The sequence below is a fragment of the Episyrphus balteatus genome, chromosome 3 (genome assembly GCF_945859705.1).
Source record: "Episyrphus balteatus chromosome 3, idEpiBalt1.1, whole genome shotgun sequence".
In the NCBI taxonomy this organism is placed as follows: Eukaryota; Metazoa; Arthropoda; class Insecta; order Diptera; family Syrphidae; genus Episyrphus; species Episyrphus balteatus.
This window is the reverse complement of record NC_079136.1, coordinates 103476974-103490755: the sequence shown is the minus strand read 5'-3', so window position 1 is coordinate 103490755 and position 13782 is coordinate 103476974. Positions and strand designations below refer to the sequence as shown.

The window sequence follows — 13782 nt, the reverse complement described above, 5'->3', positions numbered from 1 at the left end:
GGCGCAACGTTTCAGGGATGGTTATCCCCTTCATCAGGCCTTTAAATAAAAATATTTTAAATAATTAATAACAATTAATTACAACAAGAAAATCATTATTCTAAACGTATGCTATTAGAAATGCTGCACATTCAAAAGAACGAAAATGTTGTCAACAGAAGATCGGACTGCGATGGTCTTAGTATTATATATAGTCATTTAGCTAGAAGTTAAATTACCTTACTTATGTATTTTTATTACTTAATTTTGAGTTTGTTTTCATTTTAAATATTTTGCTTATTTTGTAAAAATCATAAATAATTTTGTTTTCATCAAATATTGTTTATATTTTGTAAGTTTTCCAACTTTGAAATTTATAAATATTTTATTAATTATTTAAAATATTTTTATTTAAAGGCCTGGGCCCTATTTCATAAAACTACAAGACTAATAATTATTTGTGAATTTACTTGTAGCTTGTAAATTATCAGCAAATTTCTGTTTCATAAAGAATTCGAATAGACTAATAACTACAAGTATCGTAGACTTGTAACTACAAGCAAATTTTACAAGTGTGGCGAATGTTTCTGTTTCATAAAAGTATTTGCCTAAAAATTTATTGGTGATAGACTTGTAACTACAAGCGATTTTTTACAAGAGAAGAAAGACTAATAAAAAAAATATGGTGTCTATTTTTGGATCATTTGAGATTCGAGTGTAATACATGGATATCGTAATAGCTCTTAAATGATCAAGCACTATATATCCAAGAATCCACAGAAAGTTTTGGGTGTGAGTGGTTGAAAAAAGTGAACTTTTTGGCTGTGTCTTTATGGGGGCATTTGAAAGTTATTTTGTGGTTAAATTGCAATAACAATGCAGTTTTTTTAAAAATTAGTACGGTGCCAAAAAAAATTGATGGCGATAAAATCAATGTTCTTTGGTTAGAGACAAAAGTTTTGGCTTTGAAATCTTTGTATCTGAAATATGCATTCAAAGAAGTTATTCATTTTTATTTTGGTGCCACGCATTTTTATGGTATCTCACTTAAAAAAATAGACTTGGATTTCCATTATGAGGTTTGTATATAGAATACACACTACAAAACTTGGACATCTCAATCTCATACATACAATTCAAAGTTCTTTTCAGAAACATCAATTACTTAAAATTATCACTCGCACCCAAAAAATGTTGGTTATTAAATTGGCTTTAAATTAACTAAATGCTAATATCATTAATATCTTACAAGGGAATTTTTACCAATCACAAATCCTCATAAATAATTTGTTCTCGAAACTAAATTTCTTAACATTAATACCTATAAAATTAAAAAAAATAATTTATCTTTTGAACACAATTTCAAACCATTGTATCTAAGTTTTCTCAAAAAATAGACACAGATAAACCTATAATTGCCTGCTTTTAGCTGACAATCCAAAAGTATTTATGTATTATTTTTCACAAATTTTCCTCACAATATTTTGTTTGTCGCTGCTGCTAGAGAAAATTCGGATATTTGTTTATTTTCGTTTCCCTTAGTTACACTTGTAGTTTTTTAGAAGCAAAATTATTTGAATTCGCCTGACTACAAATAAATGAAAACTTTTATGAAACAGAAAACTACAACTCCTATTTATTTGTGCTTGTAACTACAAGTCTACAAGTACAACACTAATAGCTTTATGAAATAGGCCCCTGATGAAGGGGATAACCATCCCTGAAACGTTGCGCCAAAAAATAAAAAAATATAATATATAAAAATTGAATAAAATTGACTTTAAGCCCACAATAAAAGAATTTATTTATATAAGAAAAGTCACCAAATTTGTTAAAGAAGTTATGAAAGATGTATCAAAATCAAAATAAAAAAAAAAATATAAAATTAAAAAAAAAGGTCACTGTGGTGTATGCGTACTTTTTTGTGGTAAATAAAAACTAATTCTTCCATAATTTTTAAACTAAACGTAGGATAGCGAAAACAAAAGTTGGGCTATCCTGGGATAACTTCGGGCAAACTAACCACAGTGCAAAACCAAAAATTTTGTGTGATTTTTAAGGTTAAAAAAAAATAATTCCGTTATAATTTTAGAACTTAGGGTGGGCTAGAAAAGGCTAGGCTAGGTTTGAAAAAAAAATAAGCATTTGGGGGTCCCAACTTCACATATAGGATATATATACCTACACCTACATAGATAATTTAGTTTTAAAAATTCATTGCTTTTGTTTATTTTTAAACAAAAAAAGGAAACTGGATCCAAAAGTGTCTTGTAGTTTTCGATAAACTAAAAAAAAAAAAAAAACTACTTTTTTTTTTAAAGACGCATAGGTATACCTACATATTTTGTTTGAAAATTAAGTTTTTAAAAACTAATCCATTAAACAGCTTTATTTAAAAACAAGATACAAGAACAAGTTTTTGGCTTTACAATAAGGTATATCACGCGTTATATAGCCCGATTCAGGACAACACGACTTTGAACTCTAAGACAGCCCGACTCAATGCATAGCGTGACTTAAGATAGCCCGGTTCATCGCAACTCGATTCAGATAGGCGTATACCCTTTACACTCCTCAAAAATATTACCTGCTACACGGTTAAAAATTCTGGAGTATTTTTTAATACTTTTTGGGTTACATATAGGTTTACACCAGAAATGTATTAGAAATTAATACATGACAAATATTAAAATTTTTTATTTAATACAAAATGTATTAAAATTTCATATAGTTGTATTAACAAATAATACAGTTTATATATGAATTTAATACCAAATGTATTAAAATTCAAGTATTACATATTAAAATTTAATCTTTTTATATTAATTTCTAATAACAATTTTATTAAAAGATAATATAAAAATATTTCAATTCAATACCAAATGTATTTAAAGTTAATAAAATGTATAATTTTCTTAAATTCATTACTGAAAATAAATATTAATCATAAATAGGTAATATAATAATGGTGATATTACTGTCTCTATTTTATCTGTTTCACAATCTGTGGCATGTAAAATCTTATTGCCGATCAAAATTCATCTGCAATGTATGTATTTTGCTTCAATTTGACAATTTGGCGACCCATGGCAGCTACCGTAAATCTTATTTCTATTATTTACCGACGAAAAACCACGCACACCACTAATTTGTTTACAATTATTCACCATTTTCCGCGAAGAAACACGAAGAAAATTTGTTATTTTTTATTTTATAATTTTTTCAAATGACATTTTATAAATTAAAACAAAAACAAATTTCTTGTTTAATGCGATTGAAATATAAAAATTAAAGGCCGACCTGACAGATTGGTGTCCATTTTTGACAAACAAATTTTGACAACGTTCGGAATATATTACCTTATTATGTGTACTGTGGCTGCTGATGTTTAAAATTTAATATTCTCGTACTACGATTAAATACTTTTTATATTAGTTTTTAATAAATTTGTATTATATTTTAATACAATTATATTAAAATGTAATACAATATACTCAAATATAATACAAAAATATTAAAATCTAATACAACGGAGATTATTTTCTAATAATTTTTGTATTAGAAGTAGTAAACTTAATACTTAAATATTGAAATTTAATACAAAAAAAATTAAAAATAATTTTAATGTTTTGGAAGTATTAAAATGTAATATTTTTTGTATTGAAAATTGCTTTAATACAAGAGATGTATTAAAAAATACTCCAGAATTTTTAACCGTGTGCATGTTGCATGTGGCATGAGGCGTGTGTTGTGTGGCATGTGGCATGGGTTTTTCTTTGAAATGTTGAAGGTTTAGTTTTTGGTTTTATTTTTTTTTTAAATATAATTACTTTTAAATTAAATTTTTAAATACAATGTAAATACTTTAGTAGTTTTATCTTTTTAATTACAATAAAATCATACGGTTATTTAATTTTGATTGCATTTTGAATAACATTTTCCTTGTAATTGGACAGTAATTCGATTACAATGCAATTACTAGTGGAGTAATTGTATTGTAATTAATTACAAATGTAATGATTACTACCCAACTCTGGGCACAGGTTACACGGTGTAACACTCAAAATATACGCGGGCGCAGACCTATCAGGTTTTGTAGAGCTAGTCGCACTGAATACGAAACGGTATTTGAAAATCCCCTAACACCCCCAAAATCTGGAGTTACGGGCAAAAAACGGTTTTTTGGACCTTCACCCATTGAAAACATTCTAGATTCGTCAATTTTTACAGTTTCTGATAGATAAATATACCTGAAAGATAAATATACCTTTTCAACAATGTATAAAACATGTAACTCGGTTAAACCACTTAGAATTTATAAGCTGTTAAAGTTCAAAAATTCAATTTTTTTCGGCATTTGCCCAACTTCGGCATCAATTTAAAGTATATGTTTTCAAAACAACATGCTATTTAAAAAATATATTCTAAAACTATATCTTTTTTCCAATTAATCGATGTATTTTTTATGAAAATCACTTCAAAATTGGCTTAGAAAAAAAAATTTTTCGATTTCAACCCAGATACAGAAATTCGAACTTTTAGGTAAAGAACAAAAATGTTGTTTCGGCACGTAGTAGGATAACTTGGGAGCCAGGATTTGATGAAGGGTTTTTGTAGAGGATCTCAATATAAACATTTTTTTTTTTGGGAGGGGGTCTATCCCTCCCCGTTTAGGTGGGAGGGGCATTTTTCTAAAAAAAAATTATCAAAATAAAAAAAAAATATTAAAAAACAACGGCAACACTTTCAGTAATAAATGATACCATTTCAGAAAGGCAAAATTGCACATTTGATTCCAATTTTTAAATCATTATATTATAACAAATAGTTTTTGAAATAATCGATTTCAAAGTTAAATATAGGCGAAAAAAAAAATTTTTAAAACTCATTTTATACTTTTTTTGTTCAGACTGTGAGTTTTAATAAAAAAATACGCACCCAGAAAACTACCTCAATTGATTCCTTATCAAACAGTGAAAACTATATGTTTCTATAGGCAGGTGGCCATGGCACAGAGGAATAAGTAGATGACTTCAGAGCCAGACATCGTAGGTTCGAGCCCAACGGTCGGCTCAGAAGTTTTTTCTAAATCGCCAGCTTAACTGAAGCCACCTGTGCGATAATATGAGACAATTTTCAACTATGTCTCCTCCTCTGTGCCACGTAGTTCTATGTTATATGTTCTTTCTTTGTGTCTATCTGTCTTTCTCTTTGTCATTGTCTGGTGTTGTCTCAGCCAAATGGCCTCAGTTGCCGCGCTGATAAGTGTCAGTAGTTCGTACATTCATGTACGAAGTACTATGTATATAATAATAATATAATAATATATGTTTCTATGTCTTCTAGTTTTTGAGAAAATTGAAAAATTATTTTATCAGATTTTTCTTTTTTCAAAATATTTGTTGTTTTTATTTGTTTTTATTTTTCAATTTTCTCATAAACTAGAAGACGTAGAAACATATAGTTTTCACTGTTCGATAAGGAATCAATTGAGGCAGTTTTCTGTGTGAGTAATTTTTTTTACTAAAATTCACAGTCTGGACAAAAATAGTATAAAATGAGTTTTAAAAATTTTTGTTCGGCTATATTTAACTTTGAAATCGATTATTTCAAAAACTATTTGTTATAATATATTGATTCAAATGTGCAATTTTGCCTTTCTGAAATGGTATCATTTATTACTGTAAGTGTTGCCGTTGTTTTTTAATATATTTTTTTTATTTTGATAATTTTTTTTTAGAAAAATGCCCCTCCCACCTAAACCGGGAGGGATAGACCCCCCTCCCAAAAAAAAAAATGTTTGTATTGAGCTCCTCTACAAAAACCCGTTATCAAATCCTGGCTCCCAAGTTATCCTACTACGTGCCGAAACAACATTTTTGTTTTTACTTGCTCTATAGGGCAAGTATTGGTTTCGTGTCAAAAAAATAATTCGAGGTTTTAATCAAAACTAACATTACGATGATGGAGAAGTCTGAAAAAGTGGTTTTCGTCATGACGTCCGTCGGTCTGTGCGTCGGTGCGTCTGTGCGTCTGTGCGTCTGTGCGTCGTCAAAAAAAGGTGTACAAGAAGCTGCAGCCTTAACAGGTGGACGAATTTTCTTGAAATTTGGTACAAATGATTATTTCGTAATTTCCAAGGTTGGTTTTTTTTTGTTTTTTAATATCTCCCCTAAAACGTATACCTCCCATACAAACTTTTCGAGGTATTGCAATTTTCTCGAAAACGGCTCTAACGATTTTGATTAAATTTCACACAAGTAATGCTGTACGTATATCTAATATATCTGCGTTTTTAGTTTTTCTCAAAAAATACGGATAGTGGAAATATGACAGTTTCTTTTTTTTTAATCGCTAATGTCGGCTCTTCCCGTGTATCGTTAATGAGTTATTGCAATTTTCCCGAAAACGAATCTAACGATTTCGATTAAATTTGGTATTCGTTATAGTCTTAATGAGTCTAACAAAACTGCGTTTTTAGTTTTTCACAAAAATTTCCTAGAACGGTATGGCGTTGCCGTTTTCTGCCAAATTGATGTATTTTTTAGTTAATGTCGTTTATTTCCTCAAAGGCAAAGCCAATTTTATTCTTTCTTTATTTCTTGGCATTTAGAAGTGTAAAATGTAAAAAAAAATCTAAAAAGTTTTGAAAAAAAAAATTTTAATGGAATTTTTTTACTTTTATTTTTTTTTCAAAATTTAACGAAAATCTTTAATTTACAATAGTTATCTAAAATATAGATACTTTGAACTACAAGAGCAAGTACGTGCGGCCCCAGTCGTGCATTTTATTTACCTAAAAGTTCGAATTTCTGTATCTGGGTTGAAATCGAAAAATTTTTTTTTCTAAGCCAATTTTGAAGTGATTTTCATAAAAAATACATCGATTAATTGGAAAAAAGATATAGTCTTAGAATATATTTTTTTAATAGCATGTTGTTTTGAAAACATATACTTTAAATTGATGCCGAAGTTGGGCAAATGCCGAAAAAAATTGAATTTTTGAACTTTAACAGCTTATAAATTCTAAGTGGTTTAACCGAGTTACATGTTTTATACATTGTTGAAAAGGTATATTTATCTTCTATTAGAAACTGTAAAAAAATGGGAAAATGGGTTAAAAATTGACAGAGCTAGAATTTTTTCAATGGGTTAAGGTCCAAAAAACCGTTTTTTGCCCGTAACTCCAGATTTTGGGGGTGTTAGGGAATTTTCAAATACCGTTTCGTAATCAGTGCGACTAGCTCTACAAAACGTGATACGTCTCCGCCCGCGTATATTTTGAAACCTCATTTTTGTAACACCGTGTTATTATAGCCCTGTTCCTTTGGGTGGTGGCAAAGTACTACTAGTAGTTTACTTGCCATTTTCAATGGAACGTGCTTTCAACGAATTCAATGCAAATCCCATCTACTCAGGAAGAAAAGCATGAGTAGATGATTGAATTAAATTAACCAAAACATCTACTATTAGTAGACTACCACCTCCAATGGAAGGAGACTAATAAACCCAGAGCAACATACAACACTAGTGATTGCGAAACCCGTGTCTAAAATCTTTGAAAAAATCATTTTCAGCAAACACGCTGACGCTCTGTTTTCATAGATGTAAATGAGTTGAATATATTCTTCCCCGAACCCTCGATATACATACATGCTATTTTTTAAGCAGGATTTTGAACCCAAAACCGGTGAAAACTGAAAATCGTATGAAGGATCACAATTTTGTTTCAGTTTTTTTTTTTTCAATTTTCGGAGAAATGACAAAAAAAGTTTTTCCCTTTGAAAAGTCTTTCCTCAATTGTCTTGCATACCAAAAATCCAACTCTATGGTCAGTTGAAAATCGTCATACAATTTTTATCAAGCTTAATTAAATAAAAAAGAAATTTACATAGGTATTAAACGAGCTAGCCTAGATGCATGCAAATAGTTCCGAATACAAAAATTACCTACTTAGCGCATAGGACATAGAAGATGAATGTGCTTAGTTCAAAACTAGACTGGAGAATTCTTTTAACGCGTTTTAAATATACAATCACTTATCAATATCATGTTCTATTTTTACACAGGTTCCTATAGAAAATCTAAAACATTAATGACAAAATATACATACATTTGATAAACCATTTTTTTATGTGACCACCCCAAATAATCCTTTCAACTTTTGGAAGCATACACATGTCTAGGCATTAAGAGTAAACTATAATTACTAACTTAAAGCTTTTGAATAATAAATTGAATGCGTAAACATATTATCAATATTTTGAAATCATCACCACATGAAATTCAAAATGTGAATGTACTTTCAATCAGTTTAATCAATTTTTCTTGCTTGTAAACAACGAAAATATTTTCTCCACTTTAAAAATAAAAAATGCCTGAACGTTTTGAGAAGTTTATTAAAATTGCAAATTTTTTTTACCTTTGTGTTGGCATTGAGCCCTACAAAAACTCTAATCAGACGTCTAAAAATTCCATCATTCTAGCCCTTGTATTCTATATCACATCGATAAATTTAAATTTCTATTTTATTTTCGAGTTGGTCTTTATTTATGTTGCTTTTAGCACGGGAACGAATTTTACCGAAGCCATTCAGACGGCTTCATATTCAGGCTTCATTATAACTTCCGATTGTAAAATGCTTTCGGTTTGGTACAAAAAGAAAGTTCTTACAAATCTTATTAAAAACTTAAAAGAAATTTATCCAATTTCAAGAAAACAACAAACCGATTATAATTTAAAGAACTACTTACGTGACGTTACATTCGTTATGTATCTTTTCGTTTTTATGTACATGGTACTCATATGGTTCTTTAATCTCTTCGCTATTTTACAGTATACCATTGCCATGGTGATGGACAGACCAATTGAACAATTCTTGCCATATCATGTGTGGTTGCCTTGGGATTGGAAGAATACGCCATGGTATTATTTTCTCAATGCTACCGAAATATTAGCCGGTTATACAGCGGCTTCGGGATTTATAGCTTCGGATTTATTACTCTGTGCATTAGTAACACAAATTTGCATGCATTTAGATTATATTCATAGAAAAATCGAAGAATTCACACCGAATGGAGGAAAAGATGATTTAATATATCTGAATAGAATGATTGCTTATCATCAGAAGATACTTTACCTTACCGACGATATTAATGCAGCTTTTGGGGTATCCTTGCTTTTTAATTTTTCAACTTCTTCGGTTATTATTTGTTTTGTTGGAGTTCAAGTAACAACAGGAGTTTTTAATTTAGTTTCGTTGAAATTTACGGTTTTTCTAATTTCTTCGTTGTTTCAAGTCTTTCTTATTTGTTACTATGGTCAAAAGATCACTTTATCGGTAAGAAATCAATGTGTTGTTAAATATTATAGACTAATCATATTCTTCTTTTTTAAGAGTGAAAACATTGCCATTGGGCTATACAGTCAGAAATGGTACAAAAATGCAACAACTTCGTATAAAAGAACGCTGATTCTTATGATGAATAGAGCACAAAAGCCGGTGCAGTTGAAGGCTACCATTGCTTTGCCTATTTCTTTGAGGACATTTACTGAAGCAAGTTCAATTTTTAGTAATATTTTTCAATTTATGAGTATCTTAATCTATTTATTAATTTAATTATTACTTTTTTAAATCAACAACCACTTTTATTGAAAGCAAATAGTTTCACTGTAATGGGGACTTTTCACAAGTCGATTTTTGTCATGCGGCGAAGCTTTTCGACTCGTGTGAACGTAAGTCGCAGGCGACTAAAGTGACATCCCCATAGAAAAATCCTAGTCGACCGACATATCGTGCGGCTAAAATCAACTCGTGAAAAGTCGGCATAATACTACAACTAGCTAACTTTAAAACAATTTCACAACTACATACATTAAACTTACACGACCTATTATATAGTACAGAAAGCTTCTACATCAAGGTCAACCGTTCTGATTCTTGACAAAGTTGTAAGTTTTTTATGGTAACACCCAAATGAACATGCTATAAAGTGCATAATATGTCGAAAAACACACGAATTTTTCAGTCTTTTGTGATTTTAGCCCTTTAAGAATAGTTGTTGACAAAGATAATGCATCAAGGCCCAAAATCGTAGGTTTTCAAAATATTTTTACTCAAATATCATCAATTTTGTCGAAATCAAATATTTCATCAAATAATTCTGAAACATTCGATTGTACAAACAAAATTGTAGCAAGAAGTTTGAAGAGCACAGAATAAACACTAAAATGTCAAAATCATGTTGTAAGTAGTGGTAGAGTGAAACCTTGCTTGAACGTTTCAATTGTATAGACTATAGAATTTAAATAAATTATAACAGTTTATTTCGAAAGCCAAAATCTCAAAAGACAGAATATCAAAGTCAAAATCTCGAAAACACAATTCACTTTTGAGACAATGCTAAAGATTTGAGAACGCAAATCTTAAGCATTGTTTTAAAAGTGAATTGTTTTAAAAATTATCTTGCTTATGGCAGCCTAGTGCGCAGATCGAGCTTAATTCGAGATACTGTACAAATTATCGAAAAAATCGGCTCAATAATATAATAATATAATTTGTATGGAAAATTCAGCTCGATCTGCGTACTAGGCTTAAGAAGCAAAATAAATGTGAGTCTTATTTTTTAATCCGCTTACCAGAAATGTGTAGTAAAACAATTTTAAGTTTTAAAGTTTTCTCAAAAATTGTATAACTCCGCTAACGAGAAAGTCGGCTATTACACAAAGACGCCAGGGGAGTGCCTCTTTTTAAAATTCCATGAGTGGGTAAGAGAAAAATCATGTTGGCAACTCCTTCTAACTCATTGAATTTCAAAAAGAGTCAAGCATCAAGTGTCACCTTATAATAGCCGACACCCGACAAAGTAGTTTCAGTTAAAAGAGCACTGAAGCGAAACGAAATTTTCCATACGAAATTTCGTTAATGAAATCTTGGTGTCTGATTTACAATTGGGACTTGGGAAATAGCTTTCCACGGCATCTACCACTTAGATCGGAAACATAAAAATGATATAGATTTTTTTTCGATTTGCCATTCAATGTAGTTTTCATATAAGCAAAAAAAAACAAAAAAGACCTCGAAAAACATTTATTTTACGAATTGATTTTATATGAAGAAGTATCAATTTTATGATTGTAAAATGATAATAATATGTGTTTATTTCTAAATCAGGTTTAAAATATATCAAAAAGTATAATAATTCCTATGTAATTTGCCTTAAAAAAGTGTAACAAAAACAATATATACAGGGTGTCCCAAAAGTAATGGATCAAACGAAATATGCTGATAGGCCAACTTTAGGGCTCTCAGAATTTGGTAACTTGTTCATCCCAAATCCCTACGGTTTTCGATTTAATGCAGTTTTTGTGAAATTTCGAAAAATCCCGACTTGGCAACAGTATTTTGCTTCCTCCGCTCATAATTGATTTTTGTTTTTTACAATTCTTTCACTAAAACATTGCTAAATAATAAGAAATAACTAATTAATCAAAAAATTTTTTATTTCATACGCCATTTTGATGCAAATTTATTAACAGTTCCATGTTTTATAAAAACTCAATTTCATACTTTTATTTCAGAATAACACCTTGAAAAAAATTTGTATGGTGTGGCACTGGTTTATTACTTTAAAAACTTACCGTGTTATTGCAGTTTTCAAAAATGTATAAAAGTTTTCAAAGTTGAAGCTAGAACTAAAGATATTACAATTTAAATGCAACAAAACAGGGCTTTTCAGAGCAAAATAACAAAGAAAAATAAACACATTTTCTCGGCTGTTGTTTGTTTATTTCTTTTTGAATAAAAGCCTCGCTTTTTGTTTGTTATTTTGCTCTGAAAACCCCTGTTTTTTTGCATTCAAATTGTAACAACTTTCGTTCTTATTTCATCTTTGGAAACTTGTATACATTTTTGAAAACTGCAATAACACGGCAAGTTTTTGAAGTAATAAACCAGTGTCACACCATACAAATTTTTTTCGGGATGATGCTCTGAAATAAAACTACGAAATTGAGTTTTTATAAAACATGGAACTGTTAATAAATTTGCATCAAAATGGCGTATGAAATAAAAAATTTTTTGATTAATTAGTTATTTCTTATTATTTAGCAATGTTTTAGTGAAAGAATTGTAAAAAACAAAAATCAATTATGAGCGGAGGAAGCAAAATACTGTTGCTAAGTCGGGATTTTTCGAAATTTCACAAAAACTACATTAAATCGAAAACCGTAAGGATTTGGGATGAACAAGTTACCAAATTCTGAGAGCCTTAAAGTTGGCCTGTCAGCATATTTCGTTTGATCCATTACTTTTGGGACACCCTGTATATTATATATGTATATATAAACACATATTATTATATATCATTTTACAATCATAACATTGATACTCGTAAGTCGTAATAAACGTTTTTCGAAGTATTTTATGTTTTTTTCTTATGGAAACTACATTGAATGGCAAATCGAAAAAAATCTATATTATTTTGTGTTTTATGTTTTGTTTCCGGCGCTGTCCACCAGGTGCCGTGACTCCAAGTGTCAATATTGCGAGATAAGAGCTTTAAAACTAATTTCTGATGTTTTTTCTTGAATTTTTTTAATTGTATTTTTATTATTTTTAATTTGCTATAATATTTTTTTCGTTAACATGTCCGCTGGTGACTTTGGAGACTTCAAAATTATTTGTTTCGCTTCAGCTGCGTTCTAGTCTTAAATAAGAAATCCGCTTAACTGAAACAAACTTTCTGCAATTTAGGTAAGTGCTTTAATTAAGAGGAGAAAGGTTAAAATAAAACGATTAAAGTTTAAGCAAAATGAAATATGAAATGATACTGAAAATTGAAATGAAAGGCTGTCATTTTCGAAATAAGGGGATTTTACATCGCATCGCAGCAATATTCAAATTCATTAAAGCATAAAGCATGATTTATTTAAAAAAAATGAAAATGTAAATAAATTCACTTTCGAATTCAACGAATCGATTGACATTAAAAATAGGGATGGTTAAATTTGATTGACACGAATAGAAATTTTACATGGATAGTGTTGTTAAATAATTATGGCAAACAAAAACAAGCTGTAGAAGTGAATGGCATCAATTAAATATTTACCTACTTGAATTTACACTATGTTAATTCAAGTAATGTAAATGTATTCACATGAATGCCCTGAATGTATAAAAATAAACAAAATATTAATAAATATTTCATCCAATTAAAGTATATTATACACATTAAAACTCTTGGTGTGTGATTCGGAAATTTTAATCAAAACAATTAATTGATTTTTTGTATTACATTGCAGATTGGGCAACTATCATATAAGTTTTTTACGCTTCTTCGGATTATGATGATTCAGAAATAAGGATTCGGAATGATATTGTATGATTTCTTAGAGTCCGTAAAGGATTCATCTGTAAATGGAGTGTGGTCTATAGAAAAATAAAGTAATTATTATGTCACAATGGAAAAACGCATGTTTTATTTTAATTTTTTCGGATTATGATGATACAGAAATAAGGATTCAGAATGATTTTGTATGATTTCTTAAGGGCCCAACCCATACAATCCGTCGCATCCGTTACGTCGCCATCGTTGGCAGGTGCTAGTGCTTTTGCATTGAATAAGATTATGATTTATCGCAAGACAGTTAAAACAAAATTTATTTTTGCGCACTGTTTGATGCCTGTCATCAACAGACATTTTCAAAAAAATTGGACAAGTGCGAAGTGGATGTTGTTCACTGCATACTTGACATGCAGGAACGACGCGTCGACGGATTTAACTGACAGCTTTATAAAATATA

At 29.6% G+C, this 13782-nt stretch overlaps 2 protein-coding genes across 2 annotated transcripts in view; both read left to right on the top strand.

The window, feature by feature from the left end:
* Positions 1-13423, top strand: part of LOC129913165 (peptidoglycan-recognition protein SB1) — a 38991-nt gene extending 25568 nt beyond the window's left edge. The window contains exon 4 of the mRNA XM_055991715.1: positions 13282-13423. Coding sequence (XP_055847690.1) covers positions 13282-13301 — 20 coding nt within the window. The 3' untranslated portion in view covers positions 13302-13423. The remainder of the gene's footprint in view (positions 1-13281) is intronic.
* On the top strand, positions 7864-9904 carry LOC129913164 (odorant receptor 85b-like). The gene is made up of 2 exons (XM_055991713.1): positions 7864-9319; positions 9377-9904. Exons 1-2 carry the CDS (start codon positions 8354-8356, stop codon positions 9596-9598), a joined length of 1188 nt encoding a protein of 395 aa, XP_055847688.1. The 5' UTR covers positions 7864-8353; the 3' UTR covers positions 9599-9904.
* Positions 13424-13782: the final 359 nt, after the last annotated feature.